General features: G+C 36.6%; 1 protein-coding gene across 1 annotated transcript; it reads left to right on the top strand.

The window, feature by feature from the left end:
- The first annotated feature begins 3,797 nt into the window (after positions 1 to 3,797).
- LOC125244932 (gastrula zinc finger protein XlCGF8.2DB-like) lies at positions 3,798 to 13,489 on the top strand. Its single transcript, XM_048155329.1, has 3 exons — positions 3,798 to 3,877; positions 4,573 to 4,698; positions 12,595 to 13,489. The coding sequence occupies exons 2-3, from the start codon at positions 4,614 to 4,616 to the stop codon at positions 13,389 to 13,391; spliced, it is 882 nt and encodes a 293-aa protein (XP_048011286.1). The 5' UTR covers positions 3,798 to 3,877; positions 4,573 to 4,613; the 3' UTR covers positions 13,392 to 13,489.
- Positions 13,490 to 13,890: the final 401 nt, after the last annotated feature.

Below are 13,890 nucleotides of genomic sequence, written 5' to 3'. Positions count from 1 at the left end.
GCTGAAGCATCCGGAAACGACACGCCCCTTACCATCTGTTGCTTCAGTCAAAATGTAAATAATAGCATCTATATTGCTGTATCAATTGAGCCCGAATTAGACCCAGATGAAGAGGGTCAATCGCATTGGTGTTTGTAGAATTTAGCTAACTGGCTAGTGAAGCAAAAACAAGTTGCTCTTTGTATATGTCCTTGATGCAACCAAAAATAGCAACAGAACTATAGGTTTAAAAGACATGACAACAAACAATAAAATGTACTTACAGTTTGAAGCCAATAAACAGCAGCTTCTGCTTTTAAAGTGGGAATTGCTTCTTTCAGTGAAAGCTTTTGTGCATTCAGTAATAGCCATCCAGCATTGAATGCGTGTAGATTCTGGAAGCTGTCTTCAGCACCGCATCCAGTATAGAAAATATCACAGATTATAATGGGTTCTATTATCTTTCGACATGTTACGCCGCTCGCGTCCGGTGTACACAACTCTTCCGCTTCCACATGCTGCGCGACATGGCCTCGCCCACTTTGTTGCGTGTTCCCGGGGGCGTGATTTGCAGGGTTTATGATGTCACCAACCCGTTGTAGTCCAAAACCGGTCGTGTTTGTAGTTTCTATCAGACATAATCAGAGTAGCCTATTTCTTTTCATTTTTAATTATTTCATTTTAAAGTAGACATTTTAAGCTTTCTATAGATATATGTCTCGTGTCTCTGAGGCAAGCAGCCTATACGCTGAGTTTCGGTTCATTTAGCCTATAAGACGTGCTCCAGTTCACGTGCAAGTGATTGCGCCGGCGCGCCCATGTCATGATTTTATTGTCTGCTGTATTTGCTTCTAATTTATTAAATCTAGGCAATTGGTTGGTGAAACATTGATTAAAATTAAAATTAAGATACAATTTTTACAAAATGAAATTCATTTAAAAAAAAAAGGCTTTCTACAAAACAAAACTTAATGAAGAGGTCAAAATCATTTCTGACCCACTCCATGTCTCCCGATATATTGCGCATCTTACTCATGCTGTTCACTTTTCATAATCAAATAGAAGAATTTAAAACATAACATAGGACTATTTAAACAAATATGAAACTACATTTTCTTCAAAGGCTAGTTGGCTACCAACACGTATAGTACTGTACAGAGAAATTTCATGTTGTGAGCAAGAGCGATAAAGAATCGGATCAAGAATTATTTATTTTTAGATTTATATTTAATATAGTGGGCATCCAAGTTATTTGACTTCTTTTTTTTTTTAAAGTAACGCAGTTACTTTCCCTGGTAATTAAATACTTTTATAATGTTGCTAACTCAGTTACTATTTGTGAGAAGTAACTAGCAACTATAATTAATTACTTTTTTAAAGTAACGTGCCCAACACTGGTAAACACATTTCTTTGTTCTGCTGTGTCTCCATGAGAAAGACAATGAATGAACACTGAGTGTTGCTTATTTTAGAAGCTGGAGCAATAACAGGAGACGGACGCATGAAGAAAAGGCAAGAACTGATAATAACCACATTCGATAAGAAAAAACAAGGCATGTTCAACAAGGCAAAACATGAAGTGCTGAAAAAGTTCAATAACTTAAAGGTATTAATATCACAATCATTAAGACAAACATGTATTAATTTGTACAATGACTAAACTGAAACTTCTCTTGTTCTTTGTGAAGCTCTACATAAAGAATGAACTTGAATCAGAGCTAAAGATGTCAATAAAACTCTTACTGTTCCAAAGCAGCAAAATCACATTGATGGGTAAGAGAGAATGTCATATTACACCACAGAAACAAGTAAAGAAATACTGACTGATTATTCCCAATGGCAGCTTCATCTCAATCATCACAAGCGCTCAGAAATATTCATGTGAAATTAACAACATCCTGTATTATGGTTTTCTAGATGTCTCCAGAGAGATTGAACAGCTGGAGAACCTGTCAGAGCAATAAAATGCCCAAGAGAAATGACTCCATTAACAGAAGAAACAAACACATTAAAGAGTAACTCATTTTAAATGACTGTTTTTATTTGTCTGTGTTATTATATTTTTATATGTTTGTTTGGTGGACGTTTTATCTTAAGTTGTCAACTTTCATAAGATTTCACTGAAATGTGGGTTTATTTTAGGTGACAATGTATGATAGACAAATTATACCGCATTGATTTATCACAACAAGAAACAGAAACAACATTTAAAAGCTTGATATAGCAGTGTCATTTCAATATCCTTTGTTGGCGATACATATAGATAGAAACAGACATTTCTAAAACACGTTGTAGTATCAAAGCAAAACATGTTTCTTTACACTGTTAATGTTAAAATAGTTTTTTTCTTTTCTCATGTACATCTTTTTTTTCTTTAAAAGTACTTTTAGCATGAAAGTAAACTCATATCATATGTTTTAAGTTAGCAAATAGTTAGAAACACTCATCTGAATAGGAGCAGGATGTCTGAAACAGCAGCTCACTCACAGCACTCAAACAGACAGAGCTGTGCTTACCAGGAAACAGCAGAAAAATAAACAGTTAATGACAATATGATTCTAAAGTAAATAACAAAACATGAACATGAGACAAGCACTTAAAACCCAGTTCAGCTGCTCTTTCAAAGATGATGGTCTCAAGTGCATAGTGTATTTATTGGGCTTTATGTAAAAATGTTGTCATTTTTTTTTCTGAATAAATAAATAAACAATTATCCCTGCTCTTCCCTCTATTAAATCTTAGTTCCAAAATACTCTCATACAGTTACATTCAGTGAAATTTGAAATTTAAAATGTAATATACATTGTTAGAAAAGCATTGTTGGACTAAAATTGTTAAAAGTATTTGAGTGAAACGGCGAGAACTGATTTGATTTCATGTGAGTGACGGGTTGATGGAGGAAAGGGACTGAAACTCATTTGGCCATCTGACAAACCTTTTGCCCATCCCTCATGTTGGTACACATGGTATTCACATTTTTGGAACTTAATTTGGAACTTAACTTTGGAACATACTTAATTTTCAATGGTTTTAAACAATAGTGGGGGAGCGGCAAACAAAATACAAGTTTGTCATGATTTTCATGCATGCAATATCAGCCTGAAGGCAATAAGATAATAGCTATTATTGTTCATTTACATATTATTGTTCAATAAATAGTATTTTATATAAATAACGTATTTGGTATTGAGAAAGTATGGAGCCCCGCACATGACATGCAGGAAAGAAAAAGTAAACCGTAGAAAAAGTAAAAAAATTAGCCATTTAACAAAAATCCCTATAAAAAACTTGTTTACAAGTTACAAAGTGATGTCACACCTGCACCACTATATACAATATAAATACTATTCTGTCAAAGAATAGTATGTATTCATTAGTATTCAAATCAGCTTATGTATTCAATGAAGTGGTATCATGGTTGGCTAGATACCACAACCATATCTAAAAAGAGTAGCAGTTTGTATCAATATAACTTTTAATTATTGCATTTTCTCACACAGAAAGTCTACGAGTGAGACCCATAGAAAACTTTTGACGTTCCAAAAAAATCCCTAATATGGATTAAGACATCCAACAATTCAGTTGAATAAAATGCAGATAGAGATGTTTTGACTGATTAAACATGAAGAGAATCAACACAACATTGTGACAGTATATCTGTGTTCTTCAAAACAAGGATAATGTAATGCAATGCTAAATGACAGTCAAAATCTCACATATTATTCTTTCATTCATATCCATTTTCAGCACATCAATGGACAACGTGTATATTCATTAAATATATTTCTTCTGCATACACATTTCTATAGCGCGATACAGGACTTTTATTTTGATATGAAGACGTGACGTCATAAAACCGCGCGGGCCCCTGCATCTGTTGTGGTTCGAGTGAAGACAGGTTTGTTTTCAGCGTTTAAATCAATACAACCCGTTTAGACAATTTTATAGCTTTTACAAACGATGTCAAGCGAGTCATTATTGAATGTAACATTGCAACGCTTTTTATAACATTAATAAGCGTTATTTTTGTGATTAAAGCACATCCACACACGAGTAACAAACTGTTTTACGATAAAGGTAGTTAAATAAGACGCAATTTTCATGGTAAACACGATTTCGGTCACTGGCACGTAGTGATTGGAGAAAACAACTTTTTGAAACTCAATTGAATTAAATGGTTCTCAAAATGATTCAGTGATTCGATTCGCTCGATTCACCGCGCGCTGACGCCATCTGCTGGTCAAAACAGTGTAAATGCAACGAAAACTCAAACTTGTGTAATGACCACTTTCACAATGAAAGTGTAATCTATTCACTTTATGTAAATCATATATAATCATGTAAATTGTGTAAACAATAAAACTTAATGTAAATCATTGCTAAATAGTAGGTGTCTGTATAATTTGTGTTTTCATTAATTTGTAGTTCTAGTTTTGAATGTTTTTGTCTAATCAGATCATTTAAGTCCATTAACTCTCACTCTGACTCTCTTCCCAGTGCTCTGAACTACTGAACTAGAGCTGATTGAGACACACCCAGAGATTTAATTTGGATTTATTTTTTATTTCTGTTAATTATTCTCATCTTAAACAGGACAAACACACAGAAAAGACCGATGTGACACTATTATAAAGATGGTGTTTGTTAAAGAGGAGTGTGAAGAAATGAGGATTGAAGAAACAATCAGTGTGAAACAAGAAGAAACTGAGGAACAAACAGGTTGGTTTCATTCTCAAAGCTGAAATTTGATGCTTATTAAAATGTCCAGATCTACAGAAATGAATGATATTTTTGAAGATTGGACTAATTAAAGTGGTATTATTTGACATGGAGCAGGTCAGACATGTTGAGATCACATGACCAGACAAATATTAACGCTGCCTTTAAAATTCATTAAATTAGGAAAAATGGTACAGAAGTAGCCAAAACAACAATTATTTTCTTTGACATTAAACCCAGTATCTACTTTCAAACTGTAAACGATGAAAACCATTCATTTCTATCATTTAATTATGTAACAGTATCTAACAAAATAATTTATCATGAAGCAAACCATAAAATTTGAGCAATAAACTTTTTTCATTGTAATTAAAATATTTAAACAGTAACAGTATTTAAACATAATATTAGTTTTGTGTGATATGCTCTGGCGTGAGTCATTAATTTGATCAATATTTTGTTTCTTTACTCATTTAGTTACTTACTTTGCTTTATAATCACAGAAAATGAGAATCTTTTTCTATTCTTTGAGCAGCAGTGGAGTGTTTATTAATAAATCAGGTTATGTGCCAGTAGTGACGTAAAACATCATTGAATTTGTGGACCTGATTTAGACTATTCCATTCATTGTGTCTGTTGTGATGTTACATAAAGCAATAAAAACTGGAGAGTATTTCAATATGTGGGTGGGAAACTTACAGACACACATTATCCTCTCATGCACTCTTGACACTTTGTGAATAGATCACATTGCAATTCAATTTTGACTGAGGCAAATTAATTGAAGGTCCTAATATTAAGCTAATAATAATGTTAGTAATAATCAGTCTCACTTTTTTTTTTTTTTTTTTGTGAATTTTGCAATCAAAATGACTGATTTTGGGGTGGTAACAGCCAGAAAATTGTGAAACACTTGTGTGTTTTATAATTAGGATATTACATTTACCATATATTAGGTATTATGTACAATAGCACAATAGTCATACATGACACAAATCACAAACAAAATGCATAAATCTTGTTTGTTTTGGTCTCTTCCCAAATTCTGAAACATTTTCACTTTTAAAACAACCTATGGTCAATTTTCCCACCTGAACTATATAAACATTAACAGCAGGTGTAGTCATTCATACTGTATGAACTCCAATTCATAAATTCACAAAAAACTACAGTCAACCTGTAATTCACTGACCAAAACCAAAACTTTATCTTTGCTTTACCAAGATGGACATGTTGAAGTAACTATGTTCAATCTTAAATTGTCATACCACCTAGTAGAGATGAGCCGGATACTCGGCTGAAACGAGTATCCGGTACGGATAAAGCACTTCTGGCGAGTACGAGTATTATACGAGTAATATGAGTCAATATCTGTGCTCGGACTGAATGAAAATCATCATCGGGTAGCTGATTGTGTCAGCGTTCTGTGATAGGCTAGTCACAGCGCCCCTCCCCTACACACATACAGATGTATTGTGTTGCTGTGTTTATTGTAAATTATTTTTAAAAATGAAACTTTAATATATTCTAGATTCCCTACATGTAAAGTAAAACATTTCAAAAGTTTTTTTTTTTTTTTTTTTAAATTTTGATGATTAGAGCGTACAGCTCATGAAAGTCCAAAATCCAGTATCTCAAAATATTAGAATATTTCCTAAGATCAATGAAAAAATGGATTTGCAAAACAGAAAAGTTCAAGTTCTTTAAAGTATGTTCATTTGTGCACTCAATACTTGGTCGGCAGCACATATTACAGCAAATGACTTGCTCCTAGCACAAATTACAGCATCAGTGAAGTGTGGCATGGAAGTGATCAGCCTGTGGCACTGCTGAGGCACTATTGAGCCTTCAGATCATCTGTATATTGTTGGATCGACTGTTTCTCATCTTTCTCTTGAAAATATCCCATAGATTCAGGGGTCAGGCATGTTGGCTGGCCAATAAAGCACAGTAATATCATGGTCAGCAAACCACTTGGAAGTGGTTTCTGCACTGTGGGCAGGTGCTAAAGTCCTGCAGGAAAAGGAAATCAGCATCTCCCTAAAGCTTGTCAACAGATGGAAGCATAAAATGCTCCAAAATCTCCTGGAAGATGGCTGCATTGACTTTGCACTTGATAAAACACAATGGACCAACACCAGCAGACGTCACGGCCCCCCCAAATCATTACGGACTTCAGAAACTTCCCACTAGACTTCAAGCAGCTTGGATTCTGTGCCTCTCCAGTCTTCCTTCAGACTCTGGGACCATGATTTCAACATGAAATGCAAAATTTACTTTTATCTGAAAAGAGGACTTTCAACCACTGTTCACTGTCCAGTTCTTTTTCTCCTTAGCCCAGGTAAGATGCTTCTGATGTTGTTTCTGTTTCAGAAGTGGCTTGGTAGTCCTTTTCCTGAAGATGTCTGAGTGTGGTGACTCTTGATGCACTGACTCTGGCTTCATTTGACTCATTGTGAAGCTCTCCCAAGTGTTTGAATCGGCTTTACTTGACAGTATTCTCAAGCTTGCGGTCATCCCTGTTGCTTGTGCACCTTTGCCTACCCAATTTCTTCCTTCTAGTCAACTTTTCATTTAATATGCTTTGATATTTCACTCTGTAAACAGCCACCCCATTCAGTAATGACCTTCTGTGACTTACTCTCTTTGTGAAGGGTGTCAATGATTGTCTCCTGGACCATTGCCAAGTCAGCAGTCTTCCCCATTAGTGTGGTTTCAAAGAACAAGAGATACCTGGAATTTATACTGTAGGGATGGTCATTTAAACTCATTTGAAACTGTTGTGGCAAAAAATCAACTCCGACTCTACTGCATAAGAGACAAACACGTCCAATTGTCTTTAAAGCTTTTATTTCTTGCAAGAAAGGTCAGACAGGTCATACAGAAACACAAGTAGCTGCAGAGTGTAAGACCCAGAACGAAAGCTTCCCCTCACTTTTATATCTCTAAACTCCAAGGCCGAAGCCTCTGTCCTTTTATATATTTGGAACATCCCTTAGTGGCTGTAACTTTCCACACATTGTTAGCACAGACATGTTTTTAACATACATCTTGCATTTCCTCATACATATCTTGCTCTTTCTATTTCTGACATCTATGTTAACACTATGTTAAACATTACCACTTAAGCCAACATCATCAACATCATATAAATGGTTTTTACTGTTTTGCAGAACCACAATATTATTTTAATCATATTTCTACTACTAGGTTGGACTGACAGCCTTATAGCTGCTTTCTCCTTCAACCATTCTTATATAAATTGTAGTTCTCTAGACATCTAATGTCATGCATCCATTTAATGGATGAATAAACAAAACTTTTTTGTGTTACATTCTATCCTCCTTCCCTACATGCCAATTCTTTCTTCTTCCCTACATGCCAATTCTTTCTGCATTAACCTTCTTTCCCTTCTGTCTGCTTCCCTACAATCTCTAGTCTGCTTACATTTCACACACACACCGCGCTCACACAAACACAACATCCCCAAATCGCAATTCTCTTCAACTCATTCCCTTACAACCTTAAGTCTTATGACCACTCAACGTTCCCTCTTCTGGGAAATCACAATACTTAACTAACTTTTCCTTCATTTTTATCGTGTTTTATATTTTTTTCTGTTTTTCTTCAGGTTTTTTTCTTTATCCTGCACTTCCTCCTCTACCGGTTGCACTAACTGTTTCTGCAGAGCTCTCCGCTCTCTCTTTTCTGCTTCCTGCAACCAGCAGTTCACTGTCTGAGCGCAGTTTACACACACGTTTTCTTTTCCAGCAGCCTGCTTTCACCTGATTTCCTGCCTCTACATCCGCTTTTATCATTGTGAGCCGAGTTACACTTAATGTCCCTTCTGCTGGGAAATTGTGATACTTAATTTATCAATGTCCCTTAGACACACACTTTTTGCAAGCTTGCTCTGGGATTCCCCATTTTGGTTCTCCTTTTCTGACTCCCGTGGCTTTCCTTTCGGCGCGCACCTAATAATCTGGTGGACGTCTCCTCCAGATCCAATTTTTATCCCAAAATTGGACGGGTTGAGCCTCTCTGCTCAGATCACTATAGACTCGAGCGCTCAGACTGTCACACCTTCACAAATTTATAACCTACAGCAACCTCGTCTGTAGTTGGGCTCAATCCCAAAATTTGTTTCAGTGTGATCCAGCCTAGATTTATTACCCCAAAATCGGTAACAGGTATCGCCGATTGTTTACCCCAAAATCGGTAACAGGTATCACCGATTGCAAATCTTCCACCTTGGAAAGCGCTCTTACTACCCAAACGTGGTCAGTTTTAGGAACCTCTTGATCGCACTGCTTCTTTCTTTATGATGTTAAAAAAAAGATGCGTCATAAAGCCTGGCGCGATCTGCCTCTCGGGATTTCCTTTCCCACAGATTGCTCCAGCTCACCTGGTACAGCTCAAAATTTCTCCCCGGAAATTTTCTACAGCAGCCGACCTCAATTCCCAAAACCCCCGGACCACGACCACAGAGTCAGTCAGAGTCGCCACAATGGTTTGTCCTGTTTCCTAATTATAATTTTCAAATCATAAATTCCCCTCTTCTTTCACTTTTTCTATTCAAAAACTTATTTTACCCACATAAACTCATATTTAAATCACTTAAATCACAAATTTTTCAATTTTTCCTGTTTCCTAATCTTCCAAATTTTACCAAATCACACTTACTCTTAATTCCCCATAAAATTTAAATTTATCTCTTACCAGAGAGTCGTGTAGCCACCTGGGTTCGTTTTCTGATTCCAGTGGTGTCCCCCTCTGGACCCTGGCGGTCGGCCCCTCATCCCTTAATCTATTCGGGGTAGGGCTGAGACTACTATTAAGTCCAGGATGATCAGTCACCGTCCGCTCTCGGGTCCAAAAGGCACATCCATGGAATCCCACTTCCTGACACCAATTGTTGTGGCAAAAAATCAACTCCGACTCTACTGCATAAGAGACAAACACGTCCAATTGTCTTTAAAGCTTTTATTTCTTGCAAGAAAGGTCAGACAGGTCATACAGAAACACAAGTAGCTGCAGAGTGTAAGACCCAGAACGAAAGCTTCCCCTCACTTTTATATCTCTAACCTCCAAGGCCGAAGCCTCTGTCCTTTTATATATTTGGAACATCCCTTAGTGGCTGTAACTTTCCACACATTGTTAGCACAGACATGTTTTTAACATACATCTTGCATTTCCCCATACATATCTTGCTCTTTCTATTTCTGACATCTATGTTAACACTATGTTAAACATTACCACTTAAGCCAACATCATCAACATCATATAAATGGTTTTTACTGTTTTGCAGAACCACAATATTATTTTAATCATATTTCTACTACTAGGTTGGACTGACAGCCTTATAGCTGCTAACACTATGTTAAACATTACCACTTAAGCCAACATCATACCATGTTCCATAAGCATCATATTTCACAAGAATACAGGTAAAAAGCATATGAAAAATTAAAATTTCCACAACAAAACTCAAATGTAAATATTCTAATATTTTGAGATACTGGATTTTGGACTTTCAATAGCTGTACGCTCTAATCAACAAATTTAAAAAAAAACTAAAAAAAAAAACTTTTGAAATGTTTTACTTTACATGTAGGGAATCTAGAATATATGAAAGTTTCATTTTTTAAAATAATTTACAATAAAAAAAATGAAGTTTTTCACAATATTCTAATTATATGACCAGCACCTGTACAACAAAGGTCACACACACATTCATACACACACACTCCGTTGAACCGGAGGAGGTACTGTTTCTAGAGCTATAGGAAAAGTCAAAGACAATCTGGAAAGGACTCATCAGTTTCTTTTAGCAATAGCAAAGGTAAGTCTTACAAATCAATATTAAATCGCTGTTTAGCATTAAAATGTACGATACTTGCAAGATGCCCTTAGGCTGAGGAGCGTCGGATCTGCAGGTTGAGGATAAATCTTGAGGTTATCGTCTGAAGTTGTTGCCAGTCTGTTGGGTGATGAGCACATGGCTGGGTGTTGTAGGCCGGGGCCTACCGGTCTCGCGGGCCTGGCCTAGGCCGGCCGCAAGGAGATCTGTTCGGTCGTCCAGAAGCAAGGGAAAAGAGAGGGCGTGGCATTGTTCTCTAGCTTTTAACCTCTGGTCAAAGTCCAACCTCTTAAAATTGGTGTAGCCAATGAAGGTGTTGTGTTTCCGGGTGACAACACTCCCCCTTGTTGGGGCTTTTATGACTGAGCAAGATTAAACTGGCTGAGCTTTGAAGAAGAACTATTAAAGATTCTTGTAATACTTATGTGTTGCGCAGGTATGGACATACCGCACACGCGAGCATTCAAATCTTCCCGCTGGGAACCCATAGACACTAAACATGGCATAATTGAAATTACTTTAAATGTATCATAAAACCACATACATACGTGAATACAATGATTGTAATACAGCAATGGTAATAATGGATAATATTTAATCTCCTGGGATTGTTAATGTTCATTTATAAAACAGTCTGTCTATACATTAATGCAAGAGAGTCTGTGTTATGTGTGGATAATGCAGGAGAGATGCACATTTTGTGTGTCTCTTCTCTGCTCTCCATGCGGCAGCACATTCCTTGGTGCAATAAACTTTTAACTGATAACTTCTCGGGGGGATGGGGACAGTCAAATCCCAGAGTGAGCTTAAAACTATTGGTGAACTAACAAATAATTGTGTCTGATTTGTCTCAGTCATTACAGTTCGCCCCAAAATGAAATTTCTGTCATTAATTACTCACCCTCATGTCGTTCCACACCCGTAAGACCTTCGTTCATCTTCACAACACAAATTAAGATATTTTTGATGAAATCTGATGGCTCAGTGAGGCCTGCATTGACAGCAAGATAAATAACACTTTCAGATGCCCAGAAAGACACTAAAGACATATTTAAAAACAGTTTATGTGACTACAGTGGTTAAACCTTACAGGAACACTCCACTTTTTGTGAAAATAGGCTCATTTTCCAACTCCCCTAGCGTTAAACAGTTGAGTTTTACAGTTTTCCAAATCTCCGGGTCTGGCGGTACCACTTTTAGCATAGCTTAGCATAGTTCATTGAATCTGATTAGACCCTTAGCATCTCGCTCAAAAATGACCAAAGAGTTTCAATATTTTTCCTATTTAAAGCTTGACTCTTTGTAGTTACGTCGTGTACTTAGACAGACTCTTTGGTCATTTTTGAGCGAGATGCTAACGGTCTAATCAGATTCAATGAACTATGCTAAGCTATGCTAAAAGTGGTACCGCCAGACCCGGAGATCGCCTGAATGGATTAGAAAACTGTAAAACTCAACTGTTTAACTCTAGGAGAGTTGTAAAATGAGCCTATTTTCAAAAAAAAGTGGAGTGTTCCTTTAATGTTACGAGTGACGAGGAGAAAGAAATAAAGCTGGAAATAATGCAATCTTCAAGAAGTGTTGTTGAAAACTTGATATTTTAAACAAATGAACTCTTCATTCCTCCACCTCCAAAATTACCCAACAATCAAGTAATTTTATCAAGTAAAGTGGTAGCGGTCAAACAGATGCGTGATAATAAGTGCTAATTCTTGTCCATAAATGCAAAATAATAGCATATCAAATGCAGGTAATTTGTAACTTGAATAAGAACAGTTTCTGTTCTATAGTGGTGTTTGAATTTGGACTAGTGGTTTGATAACTGCCAGCTTAAAGTAGTTGGGATACGTCTTTAAGAAAGTGAATAGAATTAATAATGTTAAGAGGTTCTGAGATTAAATCAGCTCTTTAAGTATATCAGTGCATATAAGATCTAGCATACATGATGTTGGATTTGATGCTTTAAATATCTAAATATTTTGTCTCTTTGTGCCATTAAACTGGGGTTAACTTTTATTTGTCCCTGTTCACATTAGACCGGATGCTGCTGAAAGAGGAGAGTGAAGGACTAGATGAAATGGAAGAGAAAAATCAGTACAAGAAACATCATGATTTCATAAATGGAGACAAATCATTTTGTTGCTCACCGACTGAAAGGACACAAAAAACAGCAACTACTCCTTTCACCTGCCAAGAGTGTGGAAAGATTTTCACAAGAAAAAGTAACCTTAAAGTCCACATGAGTGTTCACATTGGACAGAAGCCGTTTATTTGCCAGGAGTGTGGAAATAGTTACTCTTCAAACAGTAACCTGAAAGTCCACATGAGAGTTCACACTGGAGATAAACTTTTCACCTGCCCTCAGTGTGGAAAGAGATTTGAGCAACGAGGAAACTTTATTATCCACATGAGGATTCACACTGGAGAGAGACCTTTCACCTGCCAACAATGTGGGAAAACATTCATTAAAAAGGGAAACCTTAAAAGCCACATGAGAATTCACACCGGAGAGAAGCCGTACACATGCCTTCAGTGTGGAAAGAGTTTCACTCAACAAGGAAGCTTCAACAGGCACATGAGAATTCACACTGAAATGAAGACTTATGTGTGTCATCACTGTGGAAAAACCTGCAAAGACAAAGCAAACCTCGAGATCCACATGAAAATTCACAGCGAAGTGAAGCCTTTCACGTGCCCTCAGTGCGGAGAGACTTGCAGATTGAAAGGAAACCTTCAAAGTCACATGAGAGTTCACACTGAGAATAAGCCTTTCACATGTGTTGTAGCGAGTGAGACGCATCAGACTAAAATATTTGTTATATGTAAGAAGTAACTGTCGACGGGCCGTTAGAAAATAAAGTACACCCGAGGTTGCAATGCCGCATATATGTTAGTCTAATGTTTAGTTAATAAAGTCTTGTTCATGAATGACGTCAGCTCTAGTGAATGACATTATTTTGAGGACACAAATTTGTGTTTCCACAAACATGCCACAAAAGTGGAGTATTGAGAAAGAACAACAATCATATATATTTTTTTCTATTTTTTCACACTGAGCAGAACGTGTGGCAGGAGAACCAGCTGACAATGTTGATTGTCTTCTATTTGTTTTTCTTCTCAAGACACGTTTGATCTTGCAAGTCTCTGTGAGATGTCGTCTCACTGTGAAATCGTTCCTACATTCAACAGATGGTCTAGCAGTCCGGTCAAATCATCTAGTGTGTGCGTTCAGAGGATTATAATGCTAAAAAAATTGGTTGAGACTGCCCTTATGTCTGTGGTCTCCCACAATTTTAAAATCAGTTAACATTTGAAAATCGTCTAATGTGTCC

Source organism: Megalobrama amblycephala, linkage group LG14, assembly GCF_018812025.1.
Source record: "Megalobrama amblycephala isolate DHTTF-2021 linkage group LG14, ASM1881202v1, whole genome shotgun sequence".
In the NCBI taxonomy this organism is placed as follows: Eukaryota; Metazoa; Chordata; class Actinopteri; order Cypriniformes; family Xenocyprididae; genus Megalobrama; species Megalobrama amblycephala.
This window is presented reverse-complemented; position numbering and strand designations above follow the sequence as displayed.